General features: G+C 41.9%; 1 protein-coding gene across 2 annotated transcripts in view; it reads right to left on the bottom strand.

Moving 5' to 3' along the window:
- STK39 (serine/threonine kinase 39) overlaps window positions 1–19,250 on the bottom strand; it is a 335,022-nt gene that overhangs the window by 51,328 nt on the left and 264,444 nt on the right. For both annotated transcript variants that reach the window (XM_051848534.2, XM_051848536.2), the window contains exons 15-16: window positions 17,652–17,704; window positions 11,187–11,255 (exon numbers count right to left, since the gene is read on the bottom strand). In XM_051848534.2, the coding sequence (XP_051704494.1) occupies window positions 11,187–11,255; window positions 17,652–17,704 (122 nt within the window). The remainder of the gene's footprint in view (window positions 1–11,186; window positions 11,256–17,651; window positions 17,705–19,250) is intronic.

Genomic DNA, 19,250 nt, shown 5'->3' with positions numbered 1-19,250 from the left:
CTTCTGGGAAGTAACAGTCACCCACATTTGTCAAAGCTGTTTTGAATCACCCCCTCCCCCCACCTCTCCCCTCCAATATCAGACGTTCTTTACAAAGGAGCACAATCAGTACACCTGCCTTGATAGCTGATCATTTCACATGAGAATCTGCACATTGGCAAGCACAGCGCCTAGGCTGGAGAGGATTCAGCAATATGAGGGGCATCACAGCTCAGCTTCTGACTTAGCTTTGTGGGAACAATTTCTTCTGTTTCACTCCCTTGAATCTTGGGCAGGGGAGTATGATCACTAGATTATAAAAATGATTTTCTGTTAAAGCAAGAATTCTATGCATTTTACTCCACTCTATCTTTCTGCTGTGAGGAAATAAACATTTATACATACACACATGCAACTTTTAGGTCTGTGACCAAATTAATGCTGAACTTGTGTGTATGTGTACTTATATGCGTCCTGCACACACACACTCTCTCTGTATCTTTGTTCAAGCCTGGTCCCCAGCATTCCACAGAACAAAATACTCCAAGAGTCCAATTACCGAATATTTCTAAATAATCTAGAAATGGAACTCACTCATCTGAATACAATTAAAATCAATATCCATGTGCATGGTATTTTTATATTACACAGTTCAGCCTATCATTTGTACATATCTTAAAATAATTTTCATAGGCCAATTTTTAACAATAATGATGTATTTTCCTAGTTAGTGAATAAACACAGCAATAAATATTTTTAAAACAAAAAAGGGACAGCTCCCTTTTTTGGTAAGTGGTCCAACAGTGTTAAACCCCCACCTGCAACATGGCATCTCCTATTAGAGTGCCAGCTTCAGTCCTGGCTGCTCTGCTTCTAATCCAGCTCCCTGCTAATGCACCTGGGAAAGCAGCAGAAGATGGCCCAAATGCTTGGGACCCTGCACCCACGTGGGGGACCACGATGCAATTCCAGACCCTTGATTTCAGGCTGGCACAGAGCTGGCCATTGTGGCCATGTGATGAGTAAAGCAACAAACAGAAGATATGTGTGTGTGTGTGTGTGTGTGTGTGTCTGTCTGTCTGTAGGTATCTCTCCACCACTCTGCCTTTCAAATAAATACAGTAAGTCTTTAAAAAGGAGATACTTGGAAAACCAGAAGTAATGAGTTACAATGAAACTGGCAGCGGTGTCTGTTTGAAAACGCAAACCCTGTGCTATATTTAACTGTTCAACATTTGCTTCTGGTAAAAAGTGTACATGGGGAGTAATCAGCACAGCAGTCCCCAAGCATGCATCGTCTCTAATTCCCTGCAGTATGAGTCTTAACACCCAGACAACCCTTAATCAAGAATCACTTGGCTGCATTCACTGACATCATTCAACTAACCTCAAGCCTGTCTACAACAGAAAGGACTTCAAGAGTTCTCTTCTTTAAAAAAACAAACAAACAAACAAACAAACAAAAAACCATCTGTTGCTTTTTAACAAGATAGTACAATCATGTAATAAAGACACTGTTTTATTAATGGCAAGGTTTTTCTTCACTGCATTTCAGCATCAGTTACTATTACAGCAAAACCATGGAACTGAACCTCACAGACATATACTCACTTTCTTCCAAGGTGTTCATTGTAAAACTGCACTGAGCTCAGTAAATTCCCATCACTCGTTACAAGTTACGCATCCCTGACGAGAGCTGGGGAGCAGAGCCCTTCACACACCTAGCCACACACTCATGGACTAGCCGGGATCCTGGTGCCTGCGTCCTTGGGAGCCTGCAGGTACCCTGTCATCACCAAGGAAAACAGACTGCAGGCCACCTGGAGGAGCTGCTGCAACCGAGCATTACAGCGCACTTACAACAAGGAGGCTCCTCCACGGACGGAGCATCTGCACCACTCACACTCGTGATTTTAAAAAGCTGACTCACATTTTTCAAGTAGACTGGCACAGGGAGAAGAGGAGCAAGGAATGCAGAAAGGGCACAGAGGTGAATCAGAGAGCAGCTACGGCATAAATAACAAAAACCTAAAACAGTCTCCACACGTTACCTTAAGCAGATAGAAAGTGACCAGGAAACTCCACTGGGTGTGAGAATCACCTAGAATACTTGTTAAAAATGCATATTTCCATACTATGCCCAAGACTCCTGCTGGCATAGCTCTAGGCTGGAACCCAGGAATAAGTGCTCCAGATAAGACTGACGCGGGCATGAAACAGTCTGTACTTGTTCTAGTCCCGGTCGGGGCGCCGGATTCTGTCCCACTTGCTCCTCTTCCAGTCTAGCTCTCTGCTGTGTCCCAGGAAGGCAGTGGAGGATGGCCCAAGTGCTTGGGTCCCTGCACCCACATGGGAGACCGGGAGGAAGACCACGGATTCTCTGTGGACAGGACAAGGCATCCCGGAGGTATGCACTGTAAGTCCAGATGTCCACAGGGAGAGCTTATAGGAACACACAGCTACAAGAAGCTTTCATTTTGGTGAAACCCTGTAATCTCAGCAAGCTCAAGCAGACAGAAGGCTCTCCAGGGCAACTGTATTTCTTCCTGAGGAGAAGGACTCAGAAGCCATGTGACAATTCCAATTCTGAGACAGAAAGAAAGAAAAGAGGGGAAAGATGGGGTGGACGGGAGAGGGGACACCAAACAATCATGGTGATTTGCTCTTTAGTTTTTAAAGGGTGACACAAAATTTACATTGCTTAAACCATCAGTGCTTACATTAATCCAGTATGAAATCTGCCAAGTGGAATGACACATTCATTTATCTGCATATTTATAAAGTGCCAGGGTGTGAAAAGGGTGCTGCAGACCCAAAAGCACAGAAGAGAGGCCTTGCCCTACAGATACCCTCAGCCCCCCCCGCCAAGAGAAGACAAGCACCAGGACAGGAGCCGGGTGTCCCAAGGAGGTAGAAACCTGGTTACCTGGCGTTCTAGACACAGAAAGCTTCCTGCAGATGATGGGAGGAAACAAGGTGGGAATCAGGCAAGGCTCCCTGGGGTGACAGGTACGCTGAGTCCTCCAGGCAGATGGGTTGTGAAACGGATTCTCCATGGACAGGACAACGGCATCCCGGAGGTATGCACTCTAAGCCCAGATGTCCACGGGGAGAGCTTATAGGAACATACAGAGCTGTAAGAAGCTTCCATTTCGGTGAGCACTTATCAGCCTGGCTCAAAACCCATCAGAGGAAACCCTACAACCAAATGCAGAAACACAGCTCCCTTCCAGGAAACAGAAATTCCAACATCTGGCTCTAAAAGCTGCTTAAAGGAAATAGACATGTGTTTGGTTCAACACCAGAAGGGTATAAAAGCCCAGCACAAGCAGTCAGTAGTAACTGTTCTGGCTGGCAGCTGGCAAGAAGCTCCCTCTCAACGTACACGCAGAGTTGAGCCCTGGCCTCTGTGTTGGGCCTTGCAGATACAAGTTCGGCAGCTCTGGAGAGCAGGCCATGCAGCTGCCTGCTACGCAGCACCCACCATGCTCCTTCTATTGCTGAGGTTCTAAAATTCCTCAATGAGACAGTCAAAAATACCCTGTACTACAAGCTCAGGAGGAATTTATAACTTTTGTTTTATTTTTGATATAGAAGTTTCTGTTGTTGTTAACTCCTGTACTTATATTACACAAAAAATACCTTTTTAAAAAATTTATTTTCAGGGCCAGTGCTGTGGCATAGCAGGCTGGGCCTCTGCCTGTGGCACTGGCATCCCAAATGGGAGCCAGTTCTAGTCCCAGTTGCTCCTCTTCCAGTCCAGCTCTCTGCTATGGCCTGGGAAGGCAGTGGAAGATGGTCCAAGTGCTTGGGCCTCTACACCCATGTTGGAGACCTGGAGGAAGCTCCCGGCTCCAGGCTTTGGATCAGTCTAGCTCTGGCCGTTTGGTGAGTGAACCAGAGGATGGAAGACCTTTCTCTTTGTCTATGACTCTACCTCTCAAATAAATAAATAAAAAGAAATCTTGAAATTTAAAAAATCATTTTCATCTACTTGAAGGGCGGAGGGAGGGAGGGAGGGAGGGAGGGAGGGGGAGAGAGGGAGAGGGAGAGGGAGAGGGAGAGGGAGAGGGAGAGAGAGAGAGAGAGAGAGAGAGAGAGAGAGAGAGAGAGAATCTTCCACCTGTTGGTTCATACTCCCAAACTGCCCACATCAGCCAGCCAGACCAAAGCCTGGAGTCCAGAATTCCATCTGGGTGTCCCATGAAGGTGGCAGGGGCCCAAGCGCTTCATCCTTCTTCTACTGCCTTCCCAGGGTGCTTTTGTAGGAAGCTGGATTGGAAGCGGAGGTGCCAGAACTCCAACTGGCATTCTGATACAGGATGTGGGTGTCCCAAGTGATGATCTAATCTACTGCACCGCAATGCCCACTCCAGGGGGAACGTCTTTCTAATCAGCTGCTTTTCAACAAGGAGGCAAAGAAACAAGAAGTTTCTCTGCTGCCTTGCCAGGAGTTATCCTTGGGAATCCTCACTGAAATAACTGGAATAGGACAGGTCTGGTCTATTTCCATTTGTCAGTCAAACTAGCCACGTCATACAAGCAAATTTACACATGAATATCACTTATATTTTATCTTACAGGCCTGACTTACTGTTTTATCTAAACCAACACCTCCTCTCCACCTCAGGTGACTTTGTCAATCTTATCAATGTCTAGTTACCTAAAGTGCCAAAAAAATGCTTCCTAATTCATACCCAAGGAGTAGCAGTGAATTTTTAAAAAAAAAAAAAGATTTATTTATTTGAAAGGCTAATTTATATACACAGAGAGAGGGAGACACAGAGATATTCCACCTACCTGTTCACTCCCCAAGTGGCCACAATGATCAGGGCTGGGCTAGGCTAAAGCCAGGAGCCAGGGGCTTTTTATCCGGGTCTCCCATGTGGGCGGCAGGACACTAGGCACTTGGGTTATCCTCCACTGCTTTCCCAGGAGCATTAGCAGGGAGCTGGATCAGAGGTGGAGCAGCTGGGACAGGAATGGGTGCCCATATGGGATGCTGGTATTGCAGGTGGCAGCTTAACCTGCTATGCCACAACAGCAACCCCGAGAGTGGTGAATTTAAGCACAACTGAAGTGGGTATTTGACTTCAGTCTACAAATAGTGCATTTAATTTCTTCACTGCCCTACTTCTGCACAAAAGCAATTACTCCATGTCATTGTACTGGTCCTTCTTCAATCCAAGTTCTGCTTTGTGAAGGTTTGTATGCTAAAGGCAGATTACCCTGAAGCTAAAAATTCAAGATTTTTTATACCTAAAATGTTTCCTATATTATGGTGAAAGTCATAACATTCACTGCTCTGTAACATATGCTACTGCTTTTTTTCAGCCTTTTCAAGGCACCTTAAGCATTTATTCCAATTCAAAAGAAAATGCTGATGAGAAAAAATATTTTTTAATCTATCTGTGTTACATTACGGAAGCTGAAAAAAAGACACCTGAGAAATCATGCAAACCTCTCTATATATTTGCTTACTTTGTTTCTCGGAACTCCTCAAAAGTAAACTCTCCCCCATCTGCAGAGACTACGTGAATTTTGCAATCTTGAAAGTAAGATCCTTAAAACACTAGATTCGTATACTGAAAGGATCCTTTGATTCAGTAGAAAATATTATAACTGTGTATTTCAGAACAGAATTTGTTTCTCTAACATGTTTGTGGAGGTCAGACTGAAACATACAGTTGGGGCACTGAGAAAACAGCAGATCACAAAACATAAAATTCCTGGCCTTCACGAAACTTCTCCTCTAGGAAAAATGCTATATAGTTAACAAACAAATGACACATACAGCCTACTGGATGGCAAGCAGCTAGGCTGAAGAATAAAGTGAGAGCTGGGAGTGGTGTGCAGTTCTGAGTAGGCCCCTCTGCGAGGTGGTATTTAAGCAGTAGGACGCAGCGGGCGAGCATCTGTGTTCCTGGAGAAAGAGCATCCTGCAAGCGGGAGAGCAAATACAAAAAACAGGAGGTCTGGGAAGTGACAGCAGAGACCTAGTGTAGGGAACCGAGGGCCACTGAGATGCAGAAATCCATTAGGGGGTTTTAATTAAAGCATTAATGAGATCTGGCTGACTTTAAGGACACTGATAAATAATTTACACATGATAAAATTCACCTTTTCAAAGTGCACAACTGGGTGTTTTTTTTTTTTTAAGTATGGTCACGAGCTGGCAGGGAACTACTACTTGTAATTGTAGAAGAAGACACAGCTGTTAGGAGCCCCTGCTCTTCCCCTTCAAGCCTCCTCTGGAGCCGCTACTCCACTTTCTGACTCTACGATGTGTCTGCTCTGGACGTTTAAATGGACGCATGGACAGGTGGCCTGTGGCCCTAGCTTACTTCACCTGGGTCGCTCTGGCTGCTGAGATAACAGGCTGCAGGAAGGCAACTGGTGAGCAGATGGATGTCGTCACTCGGCTGAGACACAAGAGGGGCTTGAACAGGATGGGGAGAGGAGCGGGGTTACAGGGAACAACGGTCAGAGCCAGACACATTCGGATAGACTGGACGTGGGGCATGAGAGAAAGCCAAGTCAGGGACCACTCTCGGGATTTGGGCCTGGGCACCTAGAACGATGAAGCTGACATCAATCAACCAGGAGCACAAGACACCTGGAGAGCAGGATGGGGAAACCCCAGAGGCTGGATTTTGAATTTAATGTGGGGTGTCTATTTCGTTCTGAGTAAAAATGCTAGGAACTGACAGGCCTGGGTTGGAGATCTAAATGTGAGAGTTGAAGACTGGAAAGCAAATTACACCATAAAAACCAGATGAGGTCGCTAAAGTAGTGAACGATTTGATAAAAGAGGCAAGGAAAGAGTCCTTGGATATGTCGCGACTTACAGGTCCCAGAGATGGAAAGGCCAGCAAGATGGGAAGCCCATGAAAGGCAGGAACCTTAAAAGTCAAATGAAAAAGTTTTTTTTTTAATTGTTATTTATTATTATTATTTTATGTGAAAGACAGAGAGACAGACACAGAGATCTTCCATCCACTGGTTCACTCACATGAAATGTTTGCCCACAACAGATGGGACTAGGCCAAGCTGAAGCCTGCAGGCAGAAACTCGAACTAGGTTACCCGTGTTGACAGCAGGGACTAAACCACTGGAGTTGCCACCTGCTGCCTTGCAAGGTGCACATTAGTTAGCAGGAATGGAAAGCACAGTGGGGACTCCAACCCAGACACACCACAAGGAATGCGAGTGCCCCAAGTGGGAGATTAACCACCCAACCCACTAACGGAAAAGTTTATTATGGAGAATGGCATTGTCAACTATGCAGCTAGGCCAAGTAAGACAAGCACTGAGAATTAATCTCAGATTTAGGTACACGGCTGTTGGTCTTAGACCATAAGTCCTCTGCCTTCTTCCTTGTTCACTCTGCTCCAATGACGCCTGCCTTTGCTTCTGCTTTTCCATCAGCAGTTGTGCGTCTTCCCCAGATGTGGCACTGAAAATAATAATTGAAGTGGACTGAGGAGGCCAAACGTCTGATTAGCACAGGTTCAGGAAACAGTGGTAGGAACGGAATGGACGCTGAGGTCGGTGTTGTGGTTCAGCAGGTTAGGCTATTTCTTTCAACACCAGCATACCAAACACTGATTCCAGTCCTGGCTGCTTTGCTTCTGATCCAGCTCCTTGCAAATGTGTCTGGTGCCTAGGAAAGCAGTGGAAGACAGCTCAAGTGCTTGGGGCCATGCCACCTATGTGGGAGACTCAAATGGAGTTCCAGGCACCTTGCTTCTGCCTGGCCCAGTCCCAGCCATTTGGGGAGTGAACTAGTGAATGGAAGATTCTCTTTCTCTGTCTTCCCTCAACCCTATCACTTTGCCTTTCAAATAAAAAAAAATAATTAGAAAAAGGCAAAGACAATTATTTTGTTAATTTAGGTGGAGGGAGATGGAGAGGTAAGTGGCAGGTAGAATAAAGAGAAAGCTCTTTAAAGGTGTGTTAAATAAAAGTATATTCAGGGCTGGAATTGTGATGTAGCAGGTGAAGCCACTGTCTGTGAAGCTGGCATCCCATATGGGTGATGGTTCGTGTTCCACTTCCAATCCAGCTCCCTGCTGATGACCTGGGAAAAGCAACAGGGGATGGCCCAAGTGCTTGGGCCCCTGTATCCACACATGGGAGACCTGGAAGAAGCTCCTGGCTCCTGGATTTGGCCTGGCCCACCACTGGCCATGGAGGCCACCTAGAGAGAACCAGTGGATGGAAAATACCTCTCTCTCTCTTCTTCCCCCTCTCCTCCTCTCTTTGTAACTGACTTACAAAATAAATAAATAAATCTTTAATAAACAAATAAAAACATATTCATATGCTGGTGAGACATATCCAGTAAAGAGAAACAGGTGATGGCAGAGGGTACAGTGAACCACTGGGACTGGTTGAGGGGACAGGGTCAAACATGTTGTGTCTGTTTTTCAAACAGTATTTAAAATATAAAATGGCATCTACTTATCTGGGAAAAAAAAAGTACAAGCTATTTTTTCCCAGGAAACACAAAAACTTTCAATATTTAAAATTACCTGGATTTGCTTTTTAAGGCTATTGGTACCAGATAAGGTGTACACTAAGTGTCATGTTCAGAGAGAAGCTGGAAGCTTGTTGTCCAAAGACCCAAATTCAAGGACCATCACAAGCTGCAATATTCCAGACATTTCTTCTGACCTCAGTTTTCAACCACCAAATAATGACTTAAAAAATCCATCCCCTCTACCCTCTATGTGCAGAATGGATGTGATGATTAAATGAAATTTGCAAAAGTTGTCTATAAATCCTTAGATGTGATGCTGTGTAAGATATCTTTGATAACACATAATTTTTATTACTATTACACTCTACACATAGGAATACTTCAGCCCCAAGAAGAGGAAAAGATAAAAAAGATTTTTAAGGAAAATAAACAATTAAGGCATAGAAAAATAGAAGCTTTTGAGTTATATATGTTTCAAGGGAGGCTTGTAACAAATTTTTGATACAAAAGTTTGTGTAAATGCAATTAAAATATAACAGAATTTTTTGATGAGCCTTTTGAAGCCTTTTAGTATTTAAATCACATTAATAAGATATACATGAACTCTGCCGCAATTTCTTAATTTTCTCCTTCAAAAAAACTCAACAAAATTCTCAAACTTAGCTGAGCCTGGAGCTAAACAAGAAGCCCACGAAATGTGACTGCAGACCTAAAGCAAGATCATGCTTAGTGAAAGATGTGACCTCATGCCTTTGCAAGAGTTATTTTTTATTCTCCTTGTTCTGAACCACCTACCAGGATCAACTCAAACTGAAACATGATTTAATCCTCAACTTCTTGCACAATGGGAAACACGAACAGGAATTTAAAAGAAGGTTTTTGATTTATATTTTCATTCCGCTGGTTAATTAATTAATTTTCTATTCTGGCTGCTTACTGTATGTGCCATAGGTCTTTTGAGAAAAATATATATCTTACAGAGTATCTCTATGTAGCCACCAGCTATTCTCCTTATTTTAAACTAAGACACAAAGGTGTCCCTGACTTTTTTCTGATGAAAATAATAATGTTCACCTTTATCAAGAAAGTGTTAGGTAAACATAAAGAACTCTCTGAGTTTCAAAGCTTAAAGTAGGCACCAAAGTTGAATGGATTTTTTTCTCTGCCTCCTCCTCACCCTTGATTAGAAAACTTAGGTGAAAACTTGGCTGGACAGGAGTGCTCAGCAGTTTGGTAAAGGGACGGGTCAAAGATGGGATAATCGAGGAGATTCCCACGCACTGACAAGCACAGGCTTGCATGTCCCTTAAGATACGACTCCATCTCCTCATGTGTGCACCTCTTGGCGCATACGAGGAATCCTTGTGAAACTAGTGTGTACACATCATATGTAATTAATAGGAAAAAGAGATAACTATTTTTCTAATTATAAAAGTTTGCTGGTATCATTGCATTTATGACATCATTTGTATAGAAATAACATATCAGGTTCTGATTCTTCATTCAAAATTCTAATTTCCCAGTTAACCCTGCTCCCTCCTCTTATCTAAATAAATTCATTCACTTTATTAATGCCTATATTATCAAGTTTCTAGAAAAACTATTCTGATTGCTGTATGTGTCTAACTCAAACTCCTTCTCAGTCACATACTACTTCAGCATTACTGAGGAAGGGCTTATTTTAAATAAACAATTTTTAAAAATTAAACATGATCTAAAAGAAGCGTGTCATTTCAAGCCTTACTTCCAAGTTGAATACTTCTGAAGAAACTTTCACTATAACACACATTCCCCTAATTAATATTATAATTAACAACAGAATTAACAGAATATCACAATTAACATGGGCATGCTAACAAACCTGGATGACTTATGGGTTATCATCATGAACATACAGTGACAGACTACAAACCTAGAACTTGCCGAAGAACATGGAGTTGTTCACCCTCACTCTAGACAGAACCAGGGTGACCCCGTCTGCCTCTGCCAGCTTTGTGGCTTCTTCTGCCACGCAGGGAGGCCGCCAGGCATTGTGTGCTCACATCAGCATGCCTACCTGTCTCCGTGTTGTTATCTTTTGATTCTGAAAGTGGATGAATGTCTGCAGTTGCAGAACGCAGTGTCTCTGCCCAAACCCAGCTGCCTGGCTCTGAGCAAGCCACTGACCTTCCTTAGGGTCTTTCTTCCTCATCTACACAATCAAAGAAGCTGTCTGCATGATCTTTAGGGTCCCCTCCAACCTGAAGACTCGGGAACACTGCTGAGGCTGGAAAAACTAACCTTTGTATTTCTTAAGACAGTGCCCGAAGAAAGAGCAGAGGAACCCCGAGACAGGAACTGAAGGCTCCCTGTCGCACTTTGCTATGTGGACTTACATCGTCTGATTTTTGAGACCTTGTGGACTTTCAGATCTTACCTCTGGGTTCTTTGCTATATTTCCAGTAAGTGAGGCTTGTTACTGGACAGATCATGTCCAGCACAACGGGGAAGAATTACATCAAGAGGTTTTGAAAAAAGAAAAGTAAATATGATCTTTCAATGTACTTTTATATAAGAAACAGGAAGTCAAGAACTTTCCAAAAATCTAGAATGAACTGTCCTCCATGAAAACTTTTGCTTCTAAACACATTTCCATTTGATATATCAACAAAATGACACTGCATAGGAAAGAACAGCTTACCTATAACTACATCATGACCATCCACCATAGGAAAAAACAATTTACCTATAACTACATCGTGACCATCCACCAAGCCAGCAGAGAAGAGCTCCTGAGACACACCATCTGCCGTATCTGTCCAAATGCAGAATGAATATGCATTAGTTATCATAAAATAAAGATCAACAATCCAGTGCAATGTAAAACATATATTTTTCATTTACTAAAATCATCTACAGGAGTTTTAATTCAACAATTCAGATTCTAGCAGGGAAGAAAAAAATCAAGCAACCTAAGACACTTTGCCACCTGCAATTTTCATCTTGCTACTTTATTCAACAGAAGTTACACAAAAATAATTTTTTTTTTCACTTTTGGTAGACAAAAAGTTCTGTTGTCTGGCTACTCTCTGAATTAACCCTCAAATGTACCTCTGTAATTCATAAATTCTCCTCATGAAAAGGCTCCTGCAAGGTTAATACCAGCTGTTATCAATCCTTTTTTCCCATTAGTAGCTACTGAGTCAGAATTTATGGCAAAAGTTGGATGGGTAGCATTTGATACAACCTTTTTTTGGCATAAACATCCTATGAGCTTCTTTGGGCTATTAAGATGGGCTATTTAAATTTATGCTATTAAGAAATTCCCTCAACATGACATTGATCATTTAATAGCAACAGACTCATTCTCTTAGAAAATGTGGTTGAATAAAATAAAGTAATTTCTCAATGGTAAGTGACAGGAGTTAGTAATATCATAAAGGTGGGACCGAAATGGGCTGTGGCAAGAGACTATAGCTGAAATTACTTAATTGAAAGGTTATGAATGAACATGACAACACTGTTATCTTCTATTTTAAGACTTTGTAAAGAGAAATTGATAAATTGCTATGTCCTCAAAAGAACTACTGCAGGGTTGGCGCCGTGGCTCACTAAGCTAATCCTCCGCTTTGCGGCGCCGGCACCCTGGGTTCTAGTCCCGGTCAGGGTGCCGGATTCTCTCCCGGTTGCCCCTCTTCCAGGCCAGCTCTCTGCTGTGGCCAGGGAGTGCAGTGGAGGATGGCCCAAGTGCTTGGGGCCTGCACCCCATGGGAGACCAGGATAAGTACCTGGCTCCTGCCATCGGATCAGCGCAGTGCGCCGGCCGCAACGCGCTGGCCATTGGAGGGTGAACCAACGGCAAAAGAAAGACCTTTCTCTCTGTCTCTCTCACTGTCCACTCTGTCAAAAATAAAAATAAAAAATAAAAAAAAAAGAACTACTGTAAGTGTATTTTCCCATAGGAGACACTTAGGGTGTGTGGCCTTCTGATATTCTCACAAACATCCAGAACTGTCGCTGGATAAGAAGAAATCAACTAAGCAGCCTGTAACAATTCAGATGGAGGTTTGACATGAGTGTCTTGCAAATCCAGGGAGTCCTGGTGATGGAATCAAACTAAATCTAAGCTCAATTACAGTTTGTCATGCCAAAAGCCACCTTCAACATACCTTGGTTTCTTTACTTAACCTGTGCTTCAAACTTGGTGAGTACAAGTGAGCGAGTGTGTGTGTGCGTGCGCGTACAGTGCGAAAGCATGTGGCCAGAAGTATATCTGTCTTATAACTCTTGAGTTCTAAAGCACAAGACTATGTGTCAGTGTCTGACACACCATAAGTACTCAGCAGACAGTAACTGGGATGTTGAGGCAGCACCCAGTGATCATCCGAAATACACTTAAACTCTAGTGCGCTTTTTTTCTTTCTAATATGCAGGGCTTTATTTCCAAATCTGCAACAAAAATTTGAGACTCAGCATATAGTCTCTATACTTCCAGGCAAATCGTGGTATTCCACGTTTTAATGATTCTGTTTCATAATAAGATCACAATGAAATGGAATAAAATTATGTTAAAGGCAAAGAAATGTATGGAAATCCTACTAAATTGTGAGATCCCATATGAGGTGAGCATGTCTTGGAACTTGTCCTTCTTGACAGAAGTACAAAAACAGCATATAGCATAAGAAAGTCTCTTCAGGATAAAATGATCTCATATCATCAATGGAGGACAGCACAGTGAAAAGCTCTGCTCCGAAGGGGATCAAGCTTTCTGAAGCTGCTAAAACGTTCAGCCTCAAAACCACTCTCAGCCCGGGATTTAATTAAGGTGTCTAACACACCTAGGAGGTTACCTCCACCTCTTCAGGACCAGTAAGATCTTACACCAGAGTAAGGGGCTTTACTCACAGAACGTAGTTGAAGACGGAACAATCAAAGCCACACTGGGGCTAGCCCTAAAACAACACCACAGTGACTGCCATTCCCAAGTGATCAAAGTGTACCATGTGTTCTGTTCTGCAGGTCTCTTGAGCACCAGGTGAGCCATATCCAAATGGCAAACAGGTCATACTGGGTGGCCGAACGGGAAATGGTTGATATTTCAGTATGTGCCAGTAGGCAGTAATTTGTATGCATGGAAGACATCAGTAATAGCTCAGAAATGAAATGTGAAATAATTATTTCATGTTTCACTGGTATTTTATTTTTTTTTCTTTAAGCTATTTAACATTCCTGGTTTGTAAACAGGTTAAATATTCATACGAAATGTCTGGCTTCCAGGGCATGCAGCAACATATTAAACACAAAGGGCCTTTCCTCCAATGGGGACAGAGGATATTTTATGTGTGTCTATTACACAGCTATTGCCGTCGACTTATTCACCTGAATTTGCAGCACAGACACGAGGTGTGCACACACAGACCATGTCTGTAGACCATGTCTGAAACAGCAGCAGCACTGGGATCCCAGCGGTGCAGTGAAAGACACACTGCCAAGCCTCTGCTGCTCAGGTGCACAGTGAGGGCCGGCTGCCCCCAGACAGCCAATGCCATGGTATCTGTCTGGGCAACAAAAGGCAGAGCCTCTGACTCCACCCCTTGGCAAATGAGGCTGCCAAAGCCAGTGCACGGGGTCCAGTAATGTGGACAATGTCATCTTATGCCCAGATTTCGTTTCTCAGTTGCCTGTTAAGAATTTAAGAATTTAAGTTGATTTTCACTGCCATAGTCCATTTTAAAAAATCAGATGAAAAGAAAACAACCTTAAAAATGGCATCTGTTCTTACCACTTACTGGACTGGAAATGTTTATTACATAATTACCACAGGACTGCCTGGTCAATATGTCTAGATTATGACAAAATAGATAGCTTTTTCATCATGCTAACTGGTGCTGTACAACTCTACACTGTCAGAGTCGGCTACGCTCAGACAGAAAAGACCGATTAGCAAGTTCATGAGAGTTTTACATACACTCATTTTGTAAAAGATAGTCTACTTTAATTCAAATATACTAGGAGTCATTAAATCTTGGCATTTAACAAGGACTGAGTCAGAGACCAGAGAGTCTATGGCCACCTTTGGCCCAGGAACAAATTTTGTTTGGCTGGCGGCATTTTTTGAAAAACTGAACCTAGCTGGGGGTTGTCTGTCCTTGAAGTTAAATTGCCACTTGGGATGTATCGCATGCCATTGTACCTGGGGGCTCAAGTCCTGGCCCTGCTGCCAAGTCCTGCTTCTTGCTAACACAGACCCTCGGAGATAGCAAGTGACATGTCAAGTGTAAACCACACAAAAGACCCGGGACCGAGTTCCCAGAATCTGGATTCAGCTTGTCAGTCCCAGCTGCTGTGGGCACATGAAGAATACATCAGAAAATGTCTTTCTCTGCCTCTCAATACAAACAGAAAAACCAAAGCTGAACATAAACCTATTTAGAAAGAACTCTACAGTTTCTTTTTTTTTTTTAACTTTTATTTAATGAATATACGTTTCCAAAGTACGAATAATGGATTACTATGGCTTCCCCCCCATACCGTCCCTCCCACCCACAACCCTCCCCTTTCCCACTCCCTCTCCCCTTCCATTCACATCAAGATTCATTTTCGATTATCTTAATATACAGAAGATCAGCTTAGTATACATTAAGTAAGGATTTCAACAGTTTGCTCCCACACAGAAACATAAAGTGAAAAATAATAGATGATTTTTTTTAATGATGATGAAATCAGATCAGACCTATTGTCATGTTTAATCCCAGTGAGAGTCAAGTTGGGAGTTGATAGTTTCTTTTCTTTTCTTTTTTTTTTTTTTTTTTTTTTTTTTTTTTACAGAGGATCAGTTTAGTATGCATTAAGTAAAGATTTCAACAGTTTGCACCCCCATAGAAACACAAAGTGAAATATATTATTTGAGTACTCGTTATAGCATTAAATCTCAATGCACAGCACATTAAGGACAGAGATCCTACATGAGGAGTAAGTGCACAGTGACTCCTGTTGTTGACTTTACCAATTGACACTCCTGTCTATGGCATCAGTAATCTCCCTATGCTCCAGTCATGAGTTTCCAAGGCTATGGAAGCCCCTTGAGTTCTCCGACTCTTATCTTGTTTAGACAAGGTCATAGTCAAAGTGGAGGTTCTCTCCTCCCTTCAGAGAAAGGTACCTCCTTCTTTGAAGACCTGTTCTTTCCACTGAGATCTCACTCACAGAGATCTTTTGCCAGAAAGAACTCTACAGTTTCCTGCAGCGTCCACCAGTCACTTTGGCTCCCGAGTGGGTGTGGGTTTGTGTCTCCTTGGAGGTGATAGAAACAAGCCAGTGAAGGCAGTTTCCTGGCCAGCCTACCAAGAAGTAAAAGCCTTGTCTTAACGATTCCCAAAATATTAGTAAATATAATTTAATCAAATTAAAATTTACATGACACTTTAATACATTAAAATGGAGGGTCATCAGCTTATATATATATATTAATAAATTTGAATGATAGAGACTAACATATTTTAGGAAATTATAGAATATAGAAATTGGGGATGTTTTGTGTACGTAAAAGTCTGATACCACAGGTCAGGGGAGACAGTTACATTCTCAGAAATATTAGAATCTAAGATTTACTCCCCTAGGTTACATAATTATACATTAAATAGTGGAAACAGTATCTATGCTTAAGATTTATTAATTTATTTGAAAGGCAGAGTGGCAGAGAAGGAGACACAAACAAAGCCTAAGATCTTGCATCCACTGGTTCATTTCCCAGATGGCTACAATGGCCAGGCATAGGCCAGGCCAAAGCCAGGAGCCCTGTTGGGTCTCCTATGTGTATAGCAGCAGCCCAAGCACTTGGGTCATATTCCACTGCTTCTCTAGTCCATTGGCAGGGAGCTGGATCAGAAGCAGAGCAACCAGGACTCAAAATGGCACTCTAATATGGGGTATTATGTACACATAGCAAGGGGCAGATTAACCTGCTGTGCCACGGTGCTGGTCCCTATTATTTTTTTTTAAAGTCTTTCTTTTTATTTTATTTTATTTTATTTTATTTTATTTTATTTTATTTTATTTTATTTTATTCGCAGGCAGAGTTAGACAGAGAGAGAGAGAAAGGTCTTCCTTTTCCATTGGTTCACCCCGCAAATGGCCGCTACGGCCTGTGCGCTGCGCCGATCTGAAGCCAGGAGCCAGGTGCTTCCTCCTGGTCTCTCATGCGGATGCAGGGCCCAAGCACTTGGGCCATCCTCCACTGCAGTCCCGGGCCACAGCAGAACTCGAAGAGGAGCAACCAGGACAGAATCCGGCGCCCTAACCAGGACTAGAACCCAGGGTGTCAGCGCCGCAGGCGGAGGATTATTAGCCTAGTGAGCAGTGGTGCCGGCCTTGGTCCCTATTATTTTAACAACTAGTCTTAGTCTTTGGAAACTCTTTGTGCTTATAGATGTTATTTATCCGTCAATTAATCAAGATTTCTTTTAAAAATTAATTTTATTTGAAAGATTATGTGTATATATATATATATATAAGGATTATACAGAATGATCAGAATGATCAATGATCTCCCATTAACTGTTTCACACCCTAGGGCTGAGCAGAAACTCAATCTGGGTCTCCCAAATGGGTGGCAGGGACACAACTACTTGAGCCATCACCTGCTGTTTCCCAGGATGTTCACAGCAGGAAACTGGAAGCAGAAGGGCAGCCAGGAAAAAAAACCCAGATACTTCACTATAGGATGTGGGTATCCCAAGTGGCATCTTAACCGCTGTGCCTAGCTCCTTTCCCTAATTAAGGCTTCTTGATGTTCCGCATGTCAGGCTCTCTTCCTGTAACTCGAAATGAGAACAGAGAGGCAAAGTATGTTACCTTTTCCTTATGCCATTGTTTGCTGCTCAGCCCTCAGTGGGACCACTGAATGTTCCTCATCACACTCATCACGGTTTCCTTAGACCTGCATTAGCATGCCGTGCTTACTGTCATGGCTGAGCTAATCCATCTAATTGATATGTGTATTACACAGTGCAGCACGTATCCCTGGGATCCACGCAGTCAGCAGTGGTTCAGGTAGGACTCTTCACAATTACCCAAAGTCTTTCCTTCCATCTCACAACATCCTTTTTAGATAAAGCAGCTTTGAATTGCAAATTATAACTACATGCTTGGTAAAATCAATTTCAGAAATGTTTCTTGTGGCAATAAAATAATAATTTCAATTAAAACTTACCTCTTCCTGGAGTAAACTCAAATCGTATGTCATTAAGTTCCTTTCTGGAGTTTCTGAAATGTATAACATATAGCACATTAAAATCTAATGAAGCAGAATTTAATCAAACTAAATGCATTCCAATTTTTATAAAATGTTATTACTAACACATAGATAGCATTTTACACTTCTGAGTTACCTGCAAATAATTCCTCAATTAGAAGACATAGTTATGATAATAATAAATGAAGATATCTATTTCATTGATTCACTGTAACTTACATGAATATGCTTATATCATAAAATCTCAAAAATAAAATGCTTATTTTATAAAATCTATACTACATCAGTTCATAATCAAATTACTTCTCAATTTAAAATTTCAGAAGTCTTTGGTCCAAAATAGATGATACCCAATGCTTTTTTCCTAAGAAAAAAAATCTTACTTATAAACTTTTATTTATATAAGGTCAATAAATTTCATGTATCTTTTATATACAGATTTAGAAGCATAGTGATACTTCCCACCTTGCCCTCCTCCACTCCCTCCTCCTTCCTTTCTTATTTTTTTAATTTTTACAATGACATACTTTCAGTTGATTTTATAATCATAAGCTTAACCCTCCACTAAGTAAAGAGTTCAACAAATAGTAAGAAGAACAAAACACTGTTCCTCAAGAGTATAGACAAGGGCTGTAAACAATAATCACATCTCAAAATGTCAATTTTGCTCATACATGATTTTTTTTTGTACTCTATTAGTTACCACAGAGCAGGGAAAACATGATACTTGTCTTTTGGAGACTGCCTTATTTCACTAATCATATCCCTGGGATCCACGCAATCAGCAGTCAACGGTTTCCAGTTGCATCCATTTTGTTACAAAGGACAAGATTTCATTCTTTTTTATGGCTGAATAGTATTCCATATTGTATGTATACATTTTCTTTACCCAGTCATCAGATGATGGACATCTGGGTTGATTCCGTATCTCACCTATTGTGAATTGAGCTGCAATAAACATGGGGGTACAGATAACTCTGTCATATACTGATTTCATTTTGTTTGGGTAAATTCCCAGGAGTGGGATGGCTGGGTTGCATGGTAGATCTATTTTCAGATTTCTAAGAAATCTCCATACTGTCTTCCACATTGGCTGTACTATTTTACACTCCCACAACAGTGTATAAGGAGACTTTTTTTCGACATCCTCGCCAGCACTTCTTGTTTCTTGATTTCTGTATGAGAGCCATTCTAACTGTGGTGAGGTGAAACCTCATTGTGGTTTTCATCTGCATTTCCCTGATGGTTAGTGATCCTGAGCATTTTTTCAGTGTGTCTACTGGCCACCTGAATTCCATCCTTTGAAAACTGCCTGTTCGTGCTATGAATAAATTTTATCAAATAATTCTAAAAAGTGAAACAGGTCAGAAAGTCTCAACGATACAGTTCAAGAAAACACTACAAAACACATTCAAGAAAATACTATAGACTATACATTTGTATGCAACAAAACACCTGGAACAGGGTATGCCTTAGTAGTGAAATTTTTTTATCTGAATTCTAGGAACTTCTGAATGTTGTGAAATTGTTCACTGAATATATAAAATCTATAAGTAA

Source organism: Oryctolagus cuniculus, chromosome 3 (assembly GCF_964237555.1).
Source record: "Oryctolagus cuniculus chromosome 3, mOryCun1.1, whole genome shotgun sequence".
In the NCBI taxonomy this organism is placed as follows: Eukaryota; Metazoa; Chordata; class Mammalia; order Lagomorpha; family Leporidae; genus Oryctolagus; species Oryctolagus cuniculus.
Note: the sequence above shows the minus strand (reverse complement) of the source record. Positions and strands in the feature narration are given on the sequence as shown.